The 12,720-nt window shown below is 34.7% G+C and overlaps 2 protein-coding genes across 2 annotated transcripts; one reads left to right on the top strand and one right to left on the bottom strand.

The window, feature by feature from the left end:
- Window positions 1-970: 970 nt before the first annotated feature.
- LOC133289329 (cold-regulated protein 27) lies at window positions 971-4,031 on the bottom strand. Its single transcript, XM_061487245.1, has 5 exons — window positions 3,905-4,031; window positions 2,039-2,149; window positions 1,624-1,924; window positions 1,308-1,409; window positions 971-1,224 (listed from the first exon to the last, which is right to left on the bottom strand). Exons 1-4 carry the CDS (start codon window positions 3,998-4,000, stop codon window positions 1,333-1,335), a joined length of 585 nt encoding a protein of 194 aa, XP_061343229.1. The 5' UTR covers window positions 4,001-4,031; the 3' UTR covers window positions 971-1,224; window positions 1,308-1,332.
- Window positions 4,032-5,110: 1,079 nt separating this feature from the next.
- LOC133289310 (protein DCL homolog, chloroplastic) lies at window positions 5,111-12,241 on the top strand. The gene is made up of 3 exons (XM_061487225.1): window positions 5,111-5,557; window positions 8,106-8,220; window positions 11,734-12,241. Exons 1-3 carry the CDS (start codon window positions 5,208-5,210, stop codon window positions 11,908-11,910), a joined length of 642 nt encoding a protein of 213 aa, XP_061343209.1. The 5' UTR covers window positions 5,111-5,207; the 3' UTR covers window positions 11,911-12,241.
- The last annotated feature ends 479 nt before the right edge of the window (window positions 12,242-12,720 follow it).

Genomic DNA, 12,720 nt, shown 5'->3' with positions numbered 1-12,720 from the left:
AAAATCCGAACTATCAAAATTTAGGTCCAAAATGTGCTTGATCCAAATTGTGCATTTAAGAGGTATGCCTCTTTCATCACCGGTGTCTTCCGCAGAAAACTCTTATCTCTGAATTTTCTAAGATTGCATGTAACATCTGATCAAGGAATCAACCGTCCAAAATTAAGACCAATGAGTCCCGAACATTCTAAAAAAAAATTAATTCAATTCTGTAACAAAATTATTGTTGTTCCTTCTTATTTATTTTTCTTATTCTTCAAAATGTTTATAATGATGGTCTGTGGCGGAGCCATTTGGTTCCTAACTGATGCCTTGACACTAGGGATGCTAAACTAAACAAGGGTTTTTGACCCGACTCGTGAAGATCTGAGCTTATATGTCTATAATTGATTGTTGAAATCAGGCTTACACTTGTATAAAAGATCATTTAATAAAAGAACCTCATGTTTCACTTCAAAAGTTTGTTGGTACCAAAAACGGTGGTGTAAGTGGCTCAACTGTGCAGATAAGAACCAGATGAGGAACAAGAATAGAGGTTTTGTGTAGGAAACGACTTCAATGAAAATCTGCTTTTAAATTATTACATTTTTCATGTGCAGTGTATCTGCTAGGCAAAAAACGATCTGGTCTTAGAAGGATTTCGGTCCTTCCTTCGGCTTCGTGGCAAAAGTAGGCCATTCCCCCTCACCTCACAAACACTGTCACCGCTTGCAAACGGATCTTTCATATCCGGATGCGTGTCCTAGAAGTGGATCCGGTCTTCTTAGCCTGCTTATTATTTAGTTGGTGTTTCTGAATTATTGGTTCCTCATTTTTCGACCAAATAAATTAAAAATAAGAAAAACGAAAGAGAATGCTACACAAACCGGAAATGACTCAAATTAGTTGCTATCATAAATCACTACTACACTAAAGCAGCTTTATACACACACACGTCATTTAACAGAAGCCAAAAACGACTGCCCCTCTTTATTCATCGTCGCTCACTCACCACTCTACAAAACCAAGCATTCGCGTACACATAAAAAACATCTCCTGATTCTTACCTTTTAGAATTTTTGTAACAAGTCAAATCTAACAATTAGCACGTTCACTTTCCGCTTATAAGAGTTCTCTTCGGAAAACTTCAAAGCGTCTCACATTCCCACGAACTCCATATTCTAAGCAGAAGAAACAAAAATCTTTGGTAACATCTCCAGCAGATGATTTATAGATAGGGACGATCTGCATCAGCATTTTGAATGAACATTACCCAATTCCAAGCGCCCATCAATAGCAACAAAAAATTACATTTTACAAAATTTTACCTGATCAGTACAGCATCAAAGTTTTTTAGTCTTTCCCTTTTCTTCTGTTGTATTCCTTTTCTCCATCCACTGCTTCATCAGTAAAGTTCTGATCTGTCATCTCTGTAACAACCACATAGTCAAAATTCAAAAACTTGGGTACATAAATTATCGTGCATGTACACATGTGGACAGACAATTACAATCTTCACATTTCCGAATTATCATCAACTAATTAACATTTGGTTGTTCCATTTGGTCTTAATATATATTTGAAGAAGGTAGCTAAAACAGTTTGGGTTGTATATGTCTTTGATAAAAGAAAATTTTGGCGCACCTGTGTCATTACAAACCAAGTCATGGGGAAACATATGAGATTCACACAAATGAAGGTGCCCTGAAACTGTTGCTGATACAGAGGAAAATCTCTTTTTTTGACCTAAATCAACAACTTGACTTGGGGAACTAACAATTTCTTCAACGATTGGAGCAGCTAAACTTCCTTGTTTGCCCGAAGATTGGTAGTGCTGAATCCATGGATTTGCCTTTAAATCATGGCACTCGTTTAGTCTCCTCATTTGTGGATTCTCTCTCACAAAACTGATCTTTTGCCAACTGCCACTTCGAAGGACCTTGAACTGTTATTTAATGCAAACAAAATAAAAATAAAAATTAGTAGTAGTTTTAACTTCAGTTCCAGTTGAAGAATGAGATATTGTGTAGAACATAATATTAATTAATATAGGCGAAACCTGGCCAGACATTTCCTTGGAAGCATATAATCGGTCAACAAAAGTTGCTTCCATAGACTTAAGATACATGCTGTGTTTCTCATTGGTCCACTCAGCTGTAGAAACAGATCCCTGATTTGAAATTCAAAAAACAATTTGATTGATGCAGCCAATAAGTTACATGCCAAATCAATCAATAAAGAATTGAATCTTTTGGAACTCAACTTTATTTATTCAATGTCAGTTTCTTAAGTTTTTCTTCATGTTATTATTTTCTTGTTACAGTTTTTTTTTTTTTTTATTTCAACTCTTTCTTGAACCAGCGGTTAAATTAAAAAATATTAAATTCTGTTAATTTTTTCAGATATTTATTATATGTTGATTATTAAATTTTCTCTTCACACAATTAAGGTGGGGTGGGTATTTGATATAAATAAAAAATTTAATATGCATTTATTTAGCTTATTTTTAAAAAAAAATTAATTAATTTTTTAGTACGCATTTATTTATTTTTTCATGACATCTCAAAAGTTCAAAGTACAATCGACAGGGTCCATGGCCCATCAAAAAGGTTATCCTCCATTGCACCTTATTTGGATAAGAGAGAAACCAAACGAATGGATGGGGAAAAAAATAAGCAGATGTAATTTAACTTAAAAAGAAAAAATTTATAATTCGTTTCTTAAATTTCATTTTCTTCTTACTATTTTTTCAACCAAAATTAAATAAATAAATAATTTTCTTTCCATGTTTTCCTCCTTCGTAACATATGGTAGCATTAACCATCTGATCCTCTTCTTTATCTTTTTCAATAAATATAAGCACTATCACAAAATTAATTGACCTTTATATTATTATTGTCTGGATTTATTATTGAAATTGTTTGTCAACATCTACACCATATCTAAACTTTAAAATAAACAACGTATTGTCTCTTAAATTTTTTATTACTCACAGATGTTACATTTAATGGTCATAGCTAAAAAGTGAAAAACCACATGTCATTGAAATTTACAGAGGAAACAATTGCAACGAAACTGATGACGCTGATCAATATGCTTCGTTTTTAAGGCTTAAAAGATAAAACTACCACTATTCGAAATTTGTCGTGATAACTTTTAGTTCCTCAATTTAAAATCATTTGGAAATGGAAGAACCGTTTGAATATCTAAATATTTATATAATAATCATCCGCACAAATTAATATAAAAGTTAGTAGTATATAATGAAAACATTTTTAATACGTCCCTTAATGACAGAAATTAGTAAATGCTTACCTTTATAATAAAGTTATATATTAAGAATAAATTGATGGTGAGAATTTAAATATCTCGAGAGATTCGTATATTTGTCATGCTCTTGTATAAAATAAAAATTCATATACAGTAAACAGTTTTTTTTTTTTTTAAAAAGAAATAACATTGGAGTTGCTTTCACCTGTGTTGAGTAAATCTTCGATTGATCACAGTTGAACTTATTTTATATTTTTAAAATAGTGTGTGCGGTTAATTGGTTACGAGCTCAATATAATTGAAAAAATAAAATATTATAATACCAAAAAAATATTATTATATATTCTTAGGTTAATTTGGTAGTTCATCTATCTTTGGCTGAAGCAAATGAATTTACAAAGTTTTTTATTTTTTTTAAAAAAGGATATTTTCATATACAAAATAAATTAATATTCGTTTTTTATTTTTTTATTTTTTTTTGGGGAGGTGAACATATTCGCTTTTATATTTGTGAAATGTAAGTTTATTATGAATTGCTTTAATCAGTATATGTTTTCGGCGATTGTAACTAAAAGAATTAATAGCAGAGTTTGTAAATAATGGTGAAAAAGAGTATAGCTAGGAAGCAAAGAAAAATTGGAGAAAGTAAAACTACCTGCATCTGCTTGTGTGGTAGATTGGAACCAGACTCGTTATCCAAAGTGGGTGAACTCGTCCTAGAGTCTTCTTTTATTCTGAAACTCTTCTTCATTTGCAATGGAAACAAGTAATGATGAAATATAGATGAGCAAGAAGGCGAAGGAGAGAGAAAGCGATGAAAAAGTGTTGTGTAACAAAAAATAAAGAAAGAAAGAAAGATCAAAGTTGTGAGCGCTTTTAGACGTTAGTGGGACCACCGCATCGCCACGTTGCAGTGGGCTTGATTAGATTTAGATTGCGCAACGGAGAAGCCACTGCAGTAGATATTTTCTTGGACATCCAAAATATCTGAAAATATCGATAGTACACTTCTTCCTACTGATAGGTCCTCGTTATTCCCTCAACCTCAACATCTATATACATCCATACATATAATAGGGGATTAATATTTTGATAAGAAATAAAGTTTATATCTCAACACACAGAAAGATGTATGGTGTCGAGAAAAAAGAGAGAGAAAAAAAAAATATAAATTTCACATTTATTTATAATGTATATAAAAAATTCGTATAATAATATAACAAATGATAGTCATTACTGTTGATAAAGAGCAGGTCAAAGTATAAACTAAATTCAATTTATTGGGATGTGAATGTGAATTTTAAATTTAAGGAAACAATTTTTGTAAAAAAATCGCATAATTCTTATTTTATAGTCGAATGAGAATTGATTTCATGAATAAATTAAAATGACTTTAAGCCACTAAAATTGGATTAATGGGTGGTGAGAGTTTGAATAATCCTTATGATATCATAGATTCGAACTTTAGAGTCGCCTTTATATAAAATGAGTATAACTATTTGTAATTACACAAAAATAGTGTCATTAAAAAATCTTGGTGATGGTGATTTATGTGTAACGTTTAGGAGACTCATCACAGACCTATACAAAGACTTTCATCATGTCATTAACATGTGTAATTGACAAGCTAAACAACATCTCATATTCTGATTATATGCGCCTTGGATGAGATAAGAATCAGATTACAAGAAGTAAGAATATGTATGGGCCTTCCTTTGCAAGAGTTTTCTGGGTTGTCAAAGCCCATTTAGCTTTGGGCTAGGTCTCAATATCTTTATTTCAGTTAAATTCAAAAAAAAAAAAAAAAAATTCCCGAGAGTCAGGGCAACAAGTTGGCCTTGTTTGTTTATCCAGGTTTACACGGAGAAGTCCACATAGCAAAACTTGATAACTCGAGGGAGTGAATGGGAAACCATGTTTAATTAGTTGAGGTGATAGAGAGTTTTCGCTTTTCAGGCATGGCTTCTTCACTATCCAAGGCACCACCACCGCATGTTCACCTCTTCAGAAACCCTTCCTCTTTCCACTCTTATCCTGCTATTCTATCTTTTGGTTTCTACTGGAACACATCTTTGCTTCACCCTCGTCTCTCTGCCCTCAAAGCAACTGTGTCTGACGGTGATAATTTGCTCAGGAAGCCCCTCCTTCCTCACAGGAATGGAATTTTGGATGGCTATGACTATGAAGAGGAGGATGAGGACGAGGAGGACAATACTGAAGAGGAGAGATGGATTGATTGGGAGGATCAGATTTTGGAGGACACCGTTCCTTTGGTTGGCTTTGTTAGAATGATTCTTCACTCTGGACAGTGAGTTTCTGTTTTCCAATTACAAGAAGAAAAAAAAAATTGTTATTTCTTCATATTATGGTTTAGGCATTGCAATCAGTAATGGTTTGATTTTGAGTGGCATTAAGTTTATAAGTTCTCATGCTTTTATAAAACAAAGCTCAATAGTTTTGTCAAATGCCTCTAGTCCAGCAAGTGCTTGCAATCTATGCAACGGGTGATTTTTAAGTATAGTGTAAACTACTACATTCATAATTATTCACATGGACTAAGTGTACAGCTACATTATTTTTAACTAACACCAGTCAGTCAGTCACATTATTGGTACAGCGATATTCTGATGAGAAGTGTTACTTTTTTCTTTTTAAACCCTGACCTTGACATTTGCTTCCAACTTAGCGTATTGTGTATATGTGCTCCCTGGATAGTTTGAATGGGTATTTTTTGCGCTCTTAACTCCAATGAATCCAGTCGTGGATGTGTTTGTGTGTGCTTGTCAGTTGTCACCATGTAGTTGTTCTCTACATTGCCTATTTGATGCTGGGCTAAATATTTCTAATTGGTGCTTTTCTCTTGATTATGATGATAAAATTCTTTCAATTTTCAAGCATCAATGTTTAGTTTGTATGCCTTCTCTCTTGCACTGACATTGAAACATTTCACATTGCGCATTCAAGTAAAGCCACATCATATTACATATGTTTAATATATTATAGAATGAGAATATTGTGCAACTAAAACAAGTAATATATAAGACAACCTAACTCATGCTAATACAGAACACATACTATCTAACATATGAATGTTTCAACCTCAGAACATGACACTAAAAACTTAAATCATCACTGAATTTGTCAACAATAAAAATGTGAATAACTTGTACCTAAGGCAGTGGCGGATCCACTTGTATGTCAGGGCACCAGCTAATTTTTAAAAATGGTACATTTTTTCTTCAAAAATTATGATACAATCTTAGTACTGGTTGAGTTTTTAAAAATAATACAACCTTAGCACTGGCTGAATTCTACCTGGTGGGTCTTTTGGCACTGGTTGGGTTTTTCTTCTGGCTCCGCCATTGACCTAAGGTTTATATTACTTGCTGGAATATGATTACAGAACTATATATTGAAAAAGAATAATAAAAATATGACAATACTTTAAGCTAAATAGACATTGTATCTGATAGACTCAGAAGGACAAAAAGCATAACTGAATGCTGAGTTGGCAAGAAATAATGGGAAGTGTGAATTCAGTTAGGAAAAAAAATGAGAATATAATAGGGAAGGATAGGTAGTGCAAGGTAGGCATGAATTAAGCAAATGGGTTAGGAAGGGGTAGAGGATCTGACTGAGTTGGCAGACCTCTGGAGTTTTCTTTTCAATTTTTTTTTTCTTCTTTTTGTAATTTCATGTTTTCTGCATTTTAATTTTCTGTATGTGTTGCTGTAAGGAGCTAGTATCCTCTGTTTTTCATTAATAGAAATACAGTTCCATCAGTATCTAAGCAAGTTGGGAGTATCATGAAGTTAGGGAGTCTTCATTTTCATTCCAAAACTTAACATTCCTTGTTACATCTTGCATTTAAATTTTAGTGTTTGAACTGATGAGACATATTACTGCATACATCTAGGGTTCTGTGTATAACTATATGTTACGAATTAAGCTTGGGGGGAAAGCTACAACATTGAGGTATATTCCCTTAGGAATACACCCTAGGCAGGGGTTAATTCTGTTCAGAGCAGTTAGTCGGAGCCCGGGGTAGTTAATATGGCAGTTATGCTGCTGGAGGCTAGGAGGGAATCCCGGATAGTGTATATAAGGGAGATGGCCCTCCTTTAGGAGTGGCTTTGGAAAAACATTGTGTTAGGCTAAGAATTTCTCAGTTGAAGGGGAGTGCCCCTTGTGAAGAGGATTTTCCTCTTGTGTGTTATTTGGTTTTCTCATCAATAAAATTGTAATTTTTATCCAATTTCCCATGTTTTCCTTCTTGCTCCTTTGTCATTGAGAAATTCCTTCCCTTGTGCAATCCAGAGCAATAACACAATATTATTACAAACAACAAAAGCAAGAAGAGAGAGAGAGAGAGAGAGAGAGAGAGCACTTGGATATGGGATTGTTTGAAATGTCCTATCTTTGGTGATAGCCTACTCACATTGTGTAATGTGTGAGATGAGACACTGTTTCATTTGGCCTAAATTTTGAATTGGATTTTAAGTGGTCTGCCATTTTCAATGTTGCCCAGGTTGTGTGTGCAATACCTGGCCAATATGAAACCAGAAAGGAAAGAGGGGTGTTATTGGTCCAAATGCCATTGCCATGGGCACTGGGAAATTGCATTGGCAATTAGGCCAGTCCTTTGTCGCAATCCTTTGTCCTTGGTAACATGGAAGTCTGATTTTTTAGCATTTCAGTAGAGATGGGGAAGTGTAACTTACTAATAATCAGTCTTTGTACGCAAAAGACATCTGGTGCTTGTGATGAAAATTTAATTGATAGTTATTTCATGTGTACATATTTTGTTTTCATTCCTCTTCTAAATTCTGATAACATCTCGTATATTCATGCCATAGATATGAAAGTGGAGATAGACTAAGCCCAGAGCATGAGAAAGCCATTCTTGAGAAGCTGCTTCCCTTTCATCCAGAATATGAGAACAAGATCGGATGTGGAATTGATTATATAACGGTATATATCTCTCTCTCACACTCACACTCACACTCACAGCATGTGCACTACTTTCGTTGATAAAAGGCTTTTCCAAATATTATTTTTTTGTTGAGTCCAATAATTATAATTTTTTTAGCTTTAGCAATCTATTGGATATACCTCCATGACATCAGTTTCACATCTATCATAAAATTAAAATGGCTCCTGATAAAACCGTTGATCCAAACAAGGTTCAAGATGGGCCGAAGAAGGAGAAGGCCTTACAAGTTTATACCATAGGCCTAAGGCTACTAGAGCTTGTTTGTACTTAGGAGGTAAACATGTAAGTGGAGAGGGAAAGTTAGCTATAGAGAAAGAATATAGAAGGGAGAGAATATAGATCTGATACAAATAGAAATGTAACAGAGGGGGTTACACTCTATGGATTTTCAGCTTTTAACTTTGGACCATCAGAGAATATCCTTGGCAACTACTGCTATTACATTTCCTTGTAATTATGTCCTAATTTCATTATCAATACAACTTTACTTTTATATGTAAGAACTGTTTCCTATCAGCTTTGGTGGAGGATCTGACCCAGTAATAATAGGGTTTGTCTCCTCTGAAGTGCAGGGTGCAATTTACTTATTAAGATTCAAGTGGGTAGCTATTGACAACGAAATCAAGGGAGTTAGTTTTTGCTAATTCATAGAGTGCTATCTGTTTGCTTTCATTTTATGAAAATTTATGCCATTGATTCGTTCATCAATGAGGATCCATTCCGCACTTCACTTAGCAAAATGCACCTTGCTCTTTAGAGGACTCTAATCCTGAATAATAGTAACCTAATTGGGTAGTTTTACACCCCTGATTTGCTAATAACTGAACTATGTTGCTCAGCTTTGCAATTTATTGAGCCTCTGTACAGATAGGCTCCTTCTGGATATTCATCTTGAAGTTGTCTTCGTTTTGCCCTTTCTAGTAGGTCAATTCATTTGTTGTTCCAAATCCAACTACTTTGCTTGGTCTTATTTTCATCCCATGTTAGTTAGTTGCTGCCAGCCAAGGATATTCTCTGATGGTCCAAAGTTAAAAGCTGAAAGTCCATAGAGTGTAACCCCCTCTGTTACATTTCTATTTGTAATAGCAGTAGGACATATGATTTTTCGTTGGGGCATACCTTTCATAGCGACACGTTGCATCGGGCCCCGGGTGTAGCGAAAAATGGGCTAGGGCCCTTGCCACAAGGCAAGGCGCTGCATCGAGCCCCGGATATAGTGAAAAATATGCTAGGGTCCTTGCCCCAAGGCAAGGCGCCAGGTCTCCACCCGGATTTGGTGAGAAGTATGTTAGGGTCCCAACACGCAGATGGGCGAGCGTGGCGGGCAAGTACAACCCAGGGGTTAAGGATGTGATTGGGAAGCTAGAACATAGGAACCTTAACGAGTAAGTTGAGGGAGTTAGCAGATGTTTTTGCTAAAAGGAAAGTGAATATTGTTTGTTTGCAGGAAACTAAGTGGGTTGGAGAAAAGGCCAAGGAAGTGGATGGAACTGGTTTCAAGTTATGGTACACAGGTATTAACAAGAGTCGGAATGGTGTTGGAATTATGATTGATAAAAGTTTCAGAGATAAAGTTGTGGACGTCAAAAGGAAAGGCGACAGGATTATTCTGGTTAAGCTGGATAAGAAAAAGGTACCATCAAAGTATGTAAAGGCAATCAAGGATATGTATGATGGGGCTACTACCTGTGTGAAAGCTTGTAACGAAACATCAAGTTATTTCCCTATCACGGTAGGTGTACACCAAGGGTCGGCTCTAAGTCCTTATCTCTTTGCCTTAGTTATGGATGAACTAACAAAAGATATTCAAGAGGAAGTGCCATGGTGTATGCTTTTTGCAGACGATATTGTGCTTATCGATGAGAGCAAAGACGGTGTTAATAGAAAACTTGAATTGTGGAGAAGCACGTTGGAATCTGAAAGATTCACATTAAGTCAGAGCAAGACTGAGTATCTGAAGTGTGAGTTTTCTCTGGTAAGAGATGTAGATCAAGATCCCGTGCATCTAAGTGGTCAAGAGGTACCCAAGAAAGATACTTTTAAATACCTGGGCTCCATTTTGCAAAAAGGTGAAGAGATTGATGAGGATGTAAATCATAGAATCAGAGCAGGGTGGATGAAATGGCGTAGTGCATCTGGGTTTTTGTGTGGCCGCAAAATCTCCCTTAAGTTAAAAGGAAAATTCTATAGAACAGCAGTAAGACCTGCAATGCTATATGGAGCTGAATGTTGGCCAGCACATAGGCAACATGAGCATAAAATGGGGGTAGCAGAGATGAGGATGTTAAGGTGGATGTGTGGTCATACGAGGATGGATAAGATAAGAAATGAAGATATTCGACGAAAGGTAGGATTACTGCCGGTGGCTGAGAAGATGAGAAAAGAAGATGAGAGAACATAGATTGAGGTCTTTTGGGAACGTAATGAGAAGGTCCCTGGATGCTCCCGTAAGAACAGAAGTTTGTTACCAAGAGCTCAACACAAAAAAAGGTAGAGGTAGACCGAAACTTACTTGGGGGAAGGTAGTAAAACAAGATTTAATAGAGTGGAATATAGATTGGCGGACGGTATGCCTTAGAACGGAACGGAGAAAAGCTATAAGCATGGTGGAGGGTTAGACCTGTTGTTATTCTTATGTTCCAGATGGTCCCTTTTTAGTCCTTTTCCCCTTCATTTCCCCCTCTTCTTCTTTTCCTTTTCTTTTTTTTACTTATATATATATATATATATATATATATATATATATATATATATAGGGTCAGGATCATTTTACACCAGTGTAAGTTACACTCTTAATCTTGTCCGTTGATCTCATTTATATCTAAGGGCTCTAATTTTTTAGTAATGTGCGCCATTGGATACAAGTGGATCAATGGTCAAAATTGAGTGTAAAACTTCTAACTCTTACACCGGTGTAAGAATATCCTGCCCCATATATATATATATATATATATATATATATATATATATATATATTTACTATTCTATTTATTTATTTTTCTTTTTTTTTCCAACCTTTTTATATCTTTTATTTGGGTTCATCTACCACCGACCCCAATTAATTTGGGATAGAGGTGTTGTTGATGTTGTTGATGTTAGTTATGGATTCCCATAATAAATGTTTTTAGTAAAGTTATAGCCTGTAAAGTCTTTTGCAGCTAGCCAAATATGGCTTTTGGCCATGGTGTTACCTTCATGTGTAGTGGTTATGTTATCCCCGTATTAGATGCTGAAAAGTTTGTAAAATGATTGGATCTCACTTTTCTCTTGTTAGGCTAAAAAAAGAGCAGTGCAATTGTTGGCTTCTGCTTTCAAATGATCTTCCATTACATGCCAACGTAGTTTTTATTTTAATATAAATGAAATATGCATTCACTACACTAGTTGTCTGTTAAATTCTATCCAATCTGGTTTTTTGGGGTGACTATAAAACTTGATTTGTCATCTTTGTATGTTGCTGAAAAGTATATTACTCTCTTTTCCTACGGCAGATTGGATATCATCCTAATTTTGAACGCTCTAGGTGTTTGTTCATAGTACGAAAAGATGGAGAGATGGTTGACTTTTCATTTTGGAAATGCATAAAGGGTTTGATCAGAAAGAATTATCCATTATATGCAGACAGTTTCATTCTCAGACATTTCAGAAAGCGGAGTCGTGATTTGTGAAGTTAGCCCTATCTTATTGCTGGTTGTACCATTTTATATTAGAATTCTCTTTTCTTTTTTTTATTAAGAAAAAAATATTCTCCCTTTTGATTTTTCGTGTTCTCTTATTGCTGGTAGCATGCTATTTTAATGGTCTGCAAAGAACGAATATAGAAATTCCTGGAGTTTAGAAGAGTGGATAGCATTTAACGACTCGCTGCAAAAGATTGCCATCAATGCTGGAAATGACTCCAATTTATTATTAAGTGATTTTAAAATATGGTAATGTAGATTATGTACATAGATAGAGCTTGATGATAATGTTACTTTCAGTTCGATTAATTTTCAATTTGAAGGAATTGAAGTTTAATTCTGAAGTTTGCTTTATTTACATACCATTGGTACATTACCGTTTAACCCTCTAGGGAGAGGGGATGTTATCCAATTTTAATTCCAAAACATGTCATAAACTTCAAGCATTGGCGGACGTATTTGGTTGTCAACGTGTACAAGTGCACGCATAAATTTGATTATATATTTTTTTTTATTAAAGAAGAGATATATTTTTTAATTAATTAGGAATGTCACTTACGAAGCAATTTTAGTGACTGCAATGCAGAAACACACGCATAGGTACTACGAAAGAAACACATCTCATTTACTGCTTATGTTTTAGTGGTTTTATATCATTAAGTTGATTACTATTTTTTTATGTTAAGTCGAAGTTTTCTTTTCTTTTATTGTTTGAGGATTATATCCCTCATATTATATGAATGATTTTTTTTGTCATTTTAGAAAAAGACAAGTTATATAATATTAAAGAAAAATGAG

This window comes from Gastrolobium bilobum, unplaced genomic scaffold (genome assembly GCF_033153095.1).
Source record: "Gastrolobium bilobum isolate Gb01-03AN ecotype WA unplaced genomic scaffold, APGP_CSIRO_Gbil_v1 utg9887, whole genome shotgun sequence".
Classification (NCBI taxonomy): domain Eukaryota; kingdom Viridiplantae; phylum Streptophyta; class Magnoliopsida; order Fabales; family Fabaceae; genus Gastrolobium; species Gastrolobium bilobum.
This window is presented reverse-complemented; position numbering and strand designations above follow the sequence as displayed.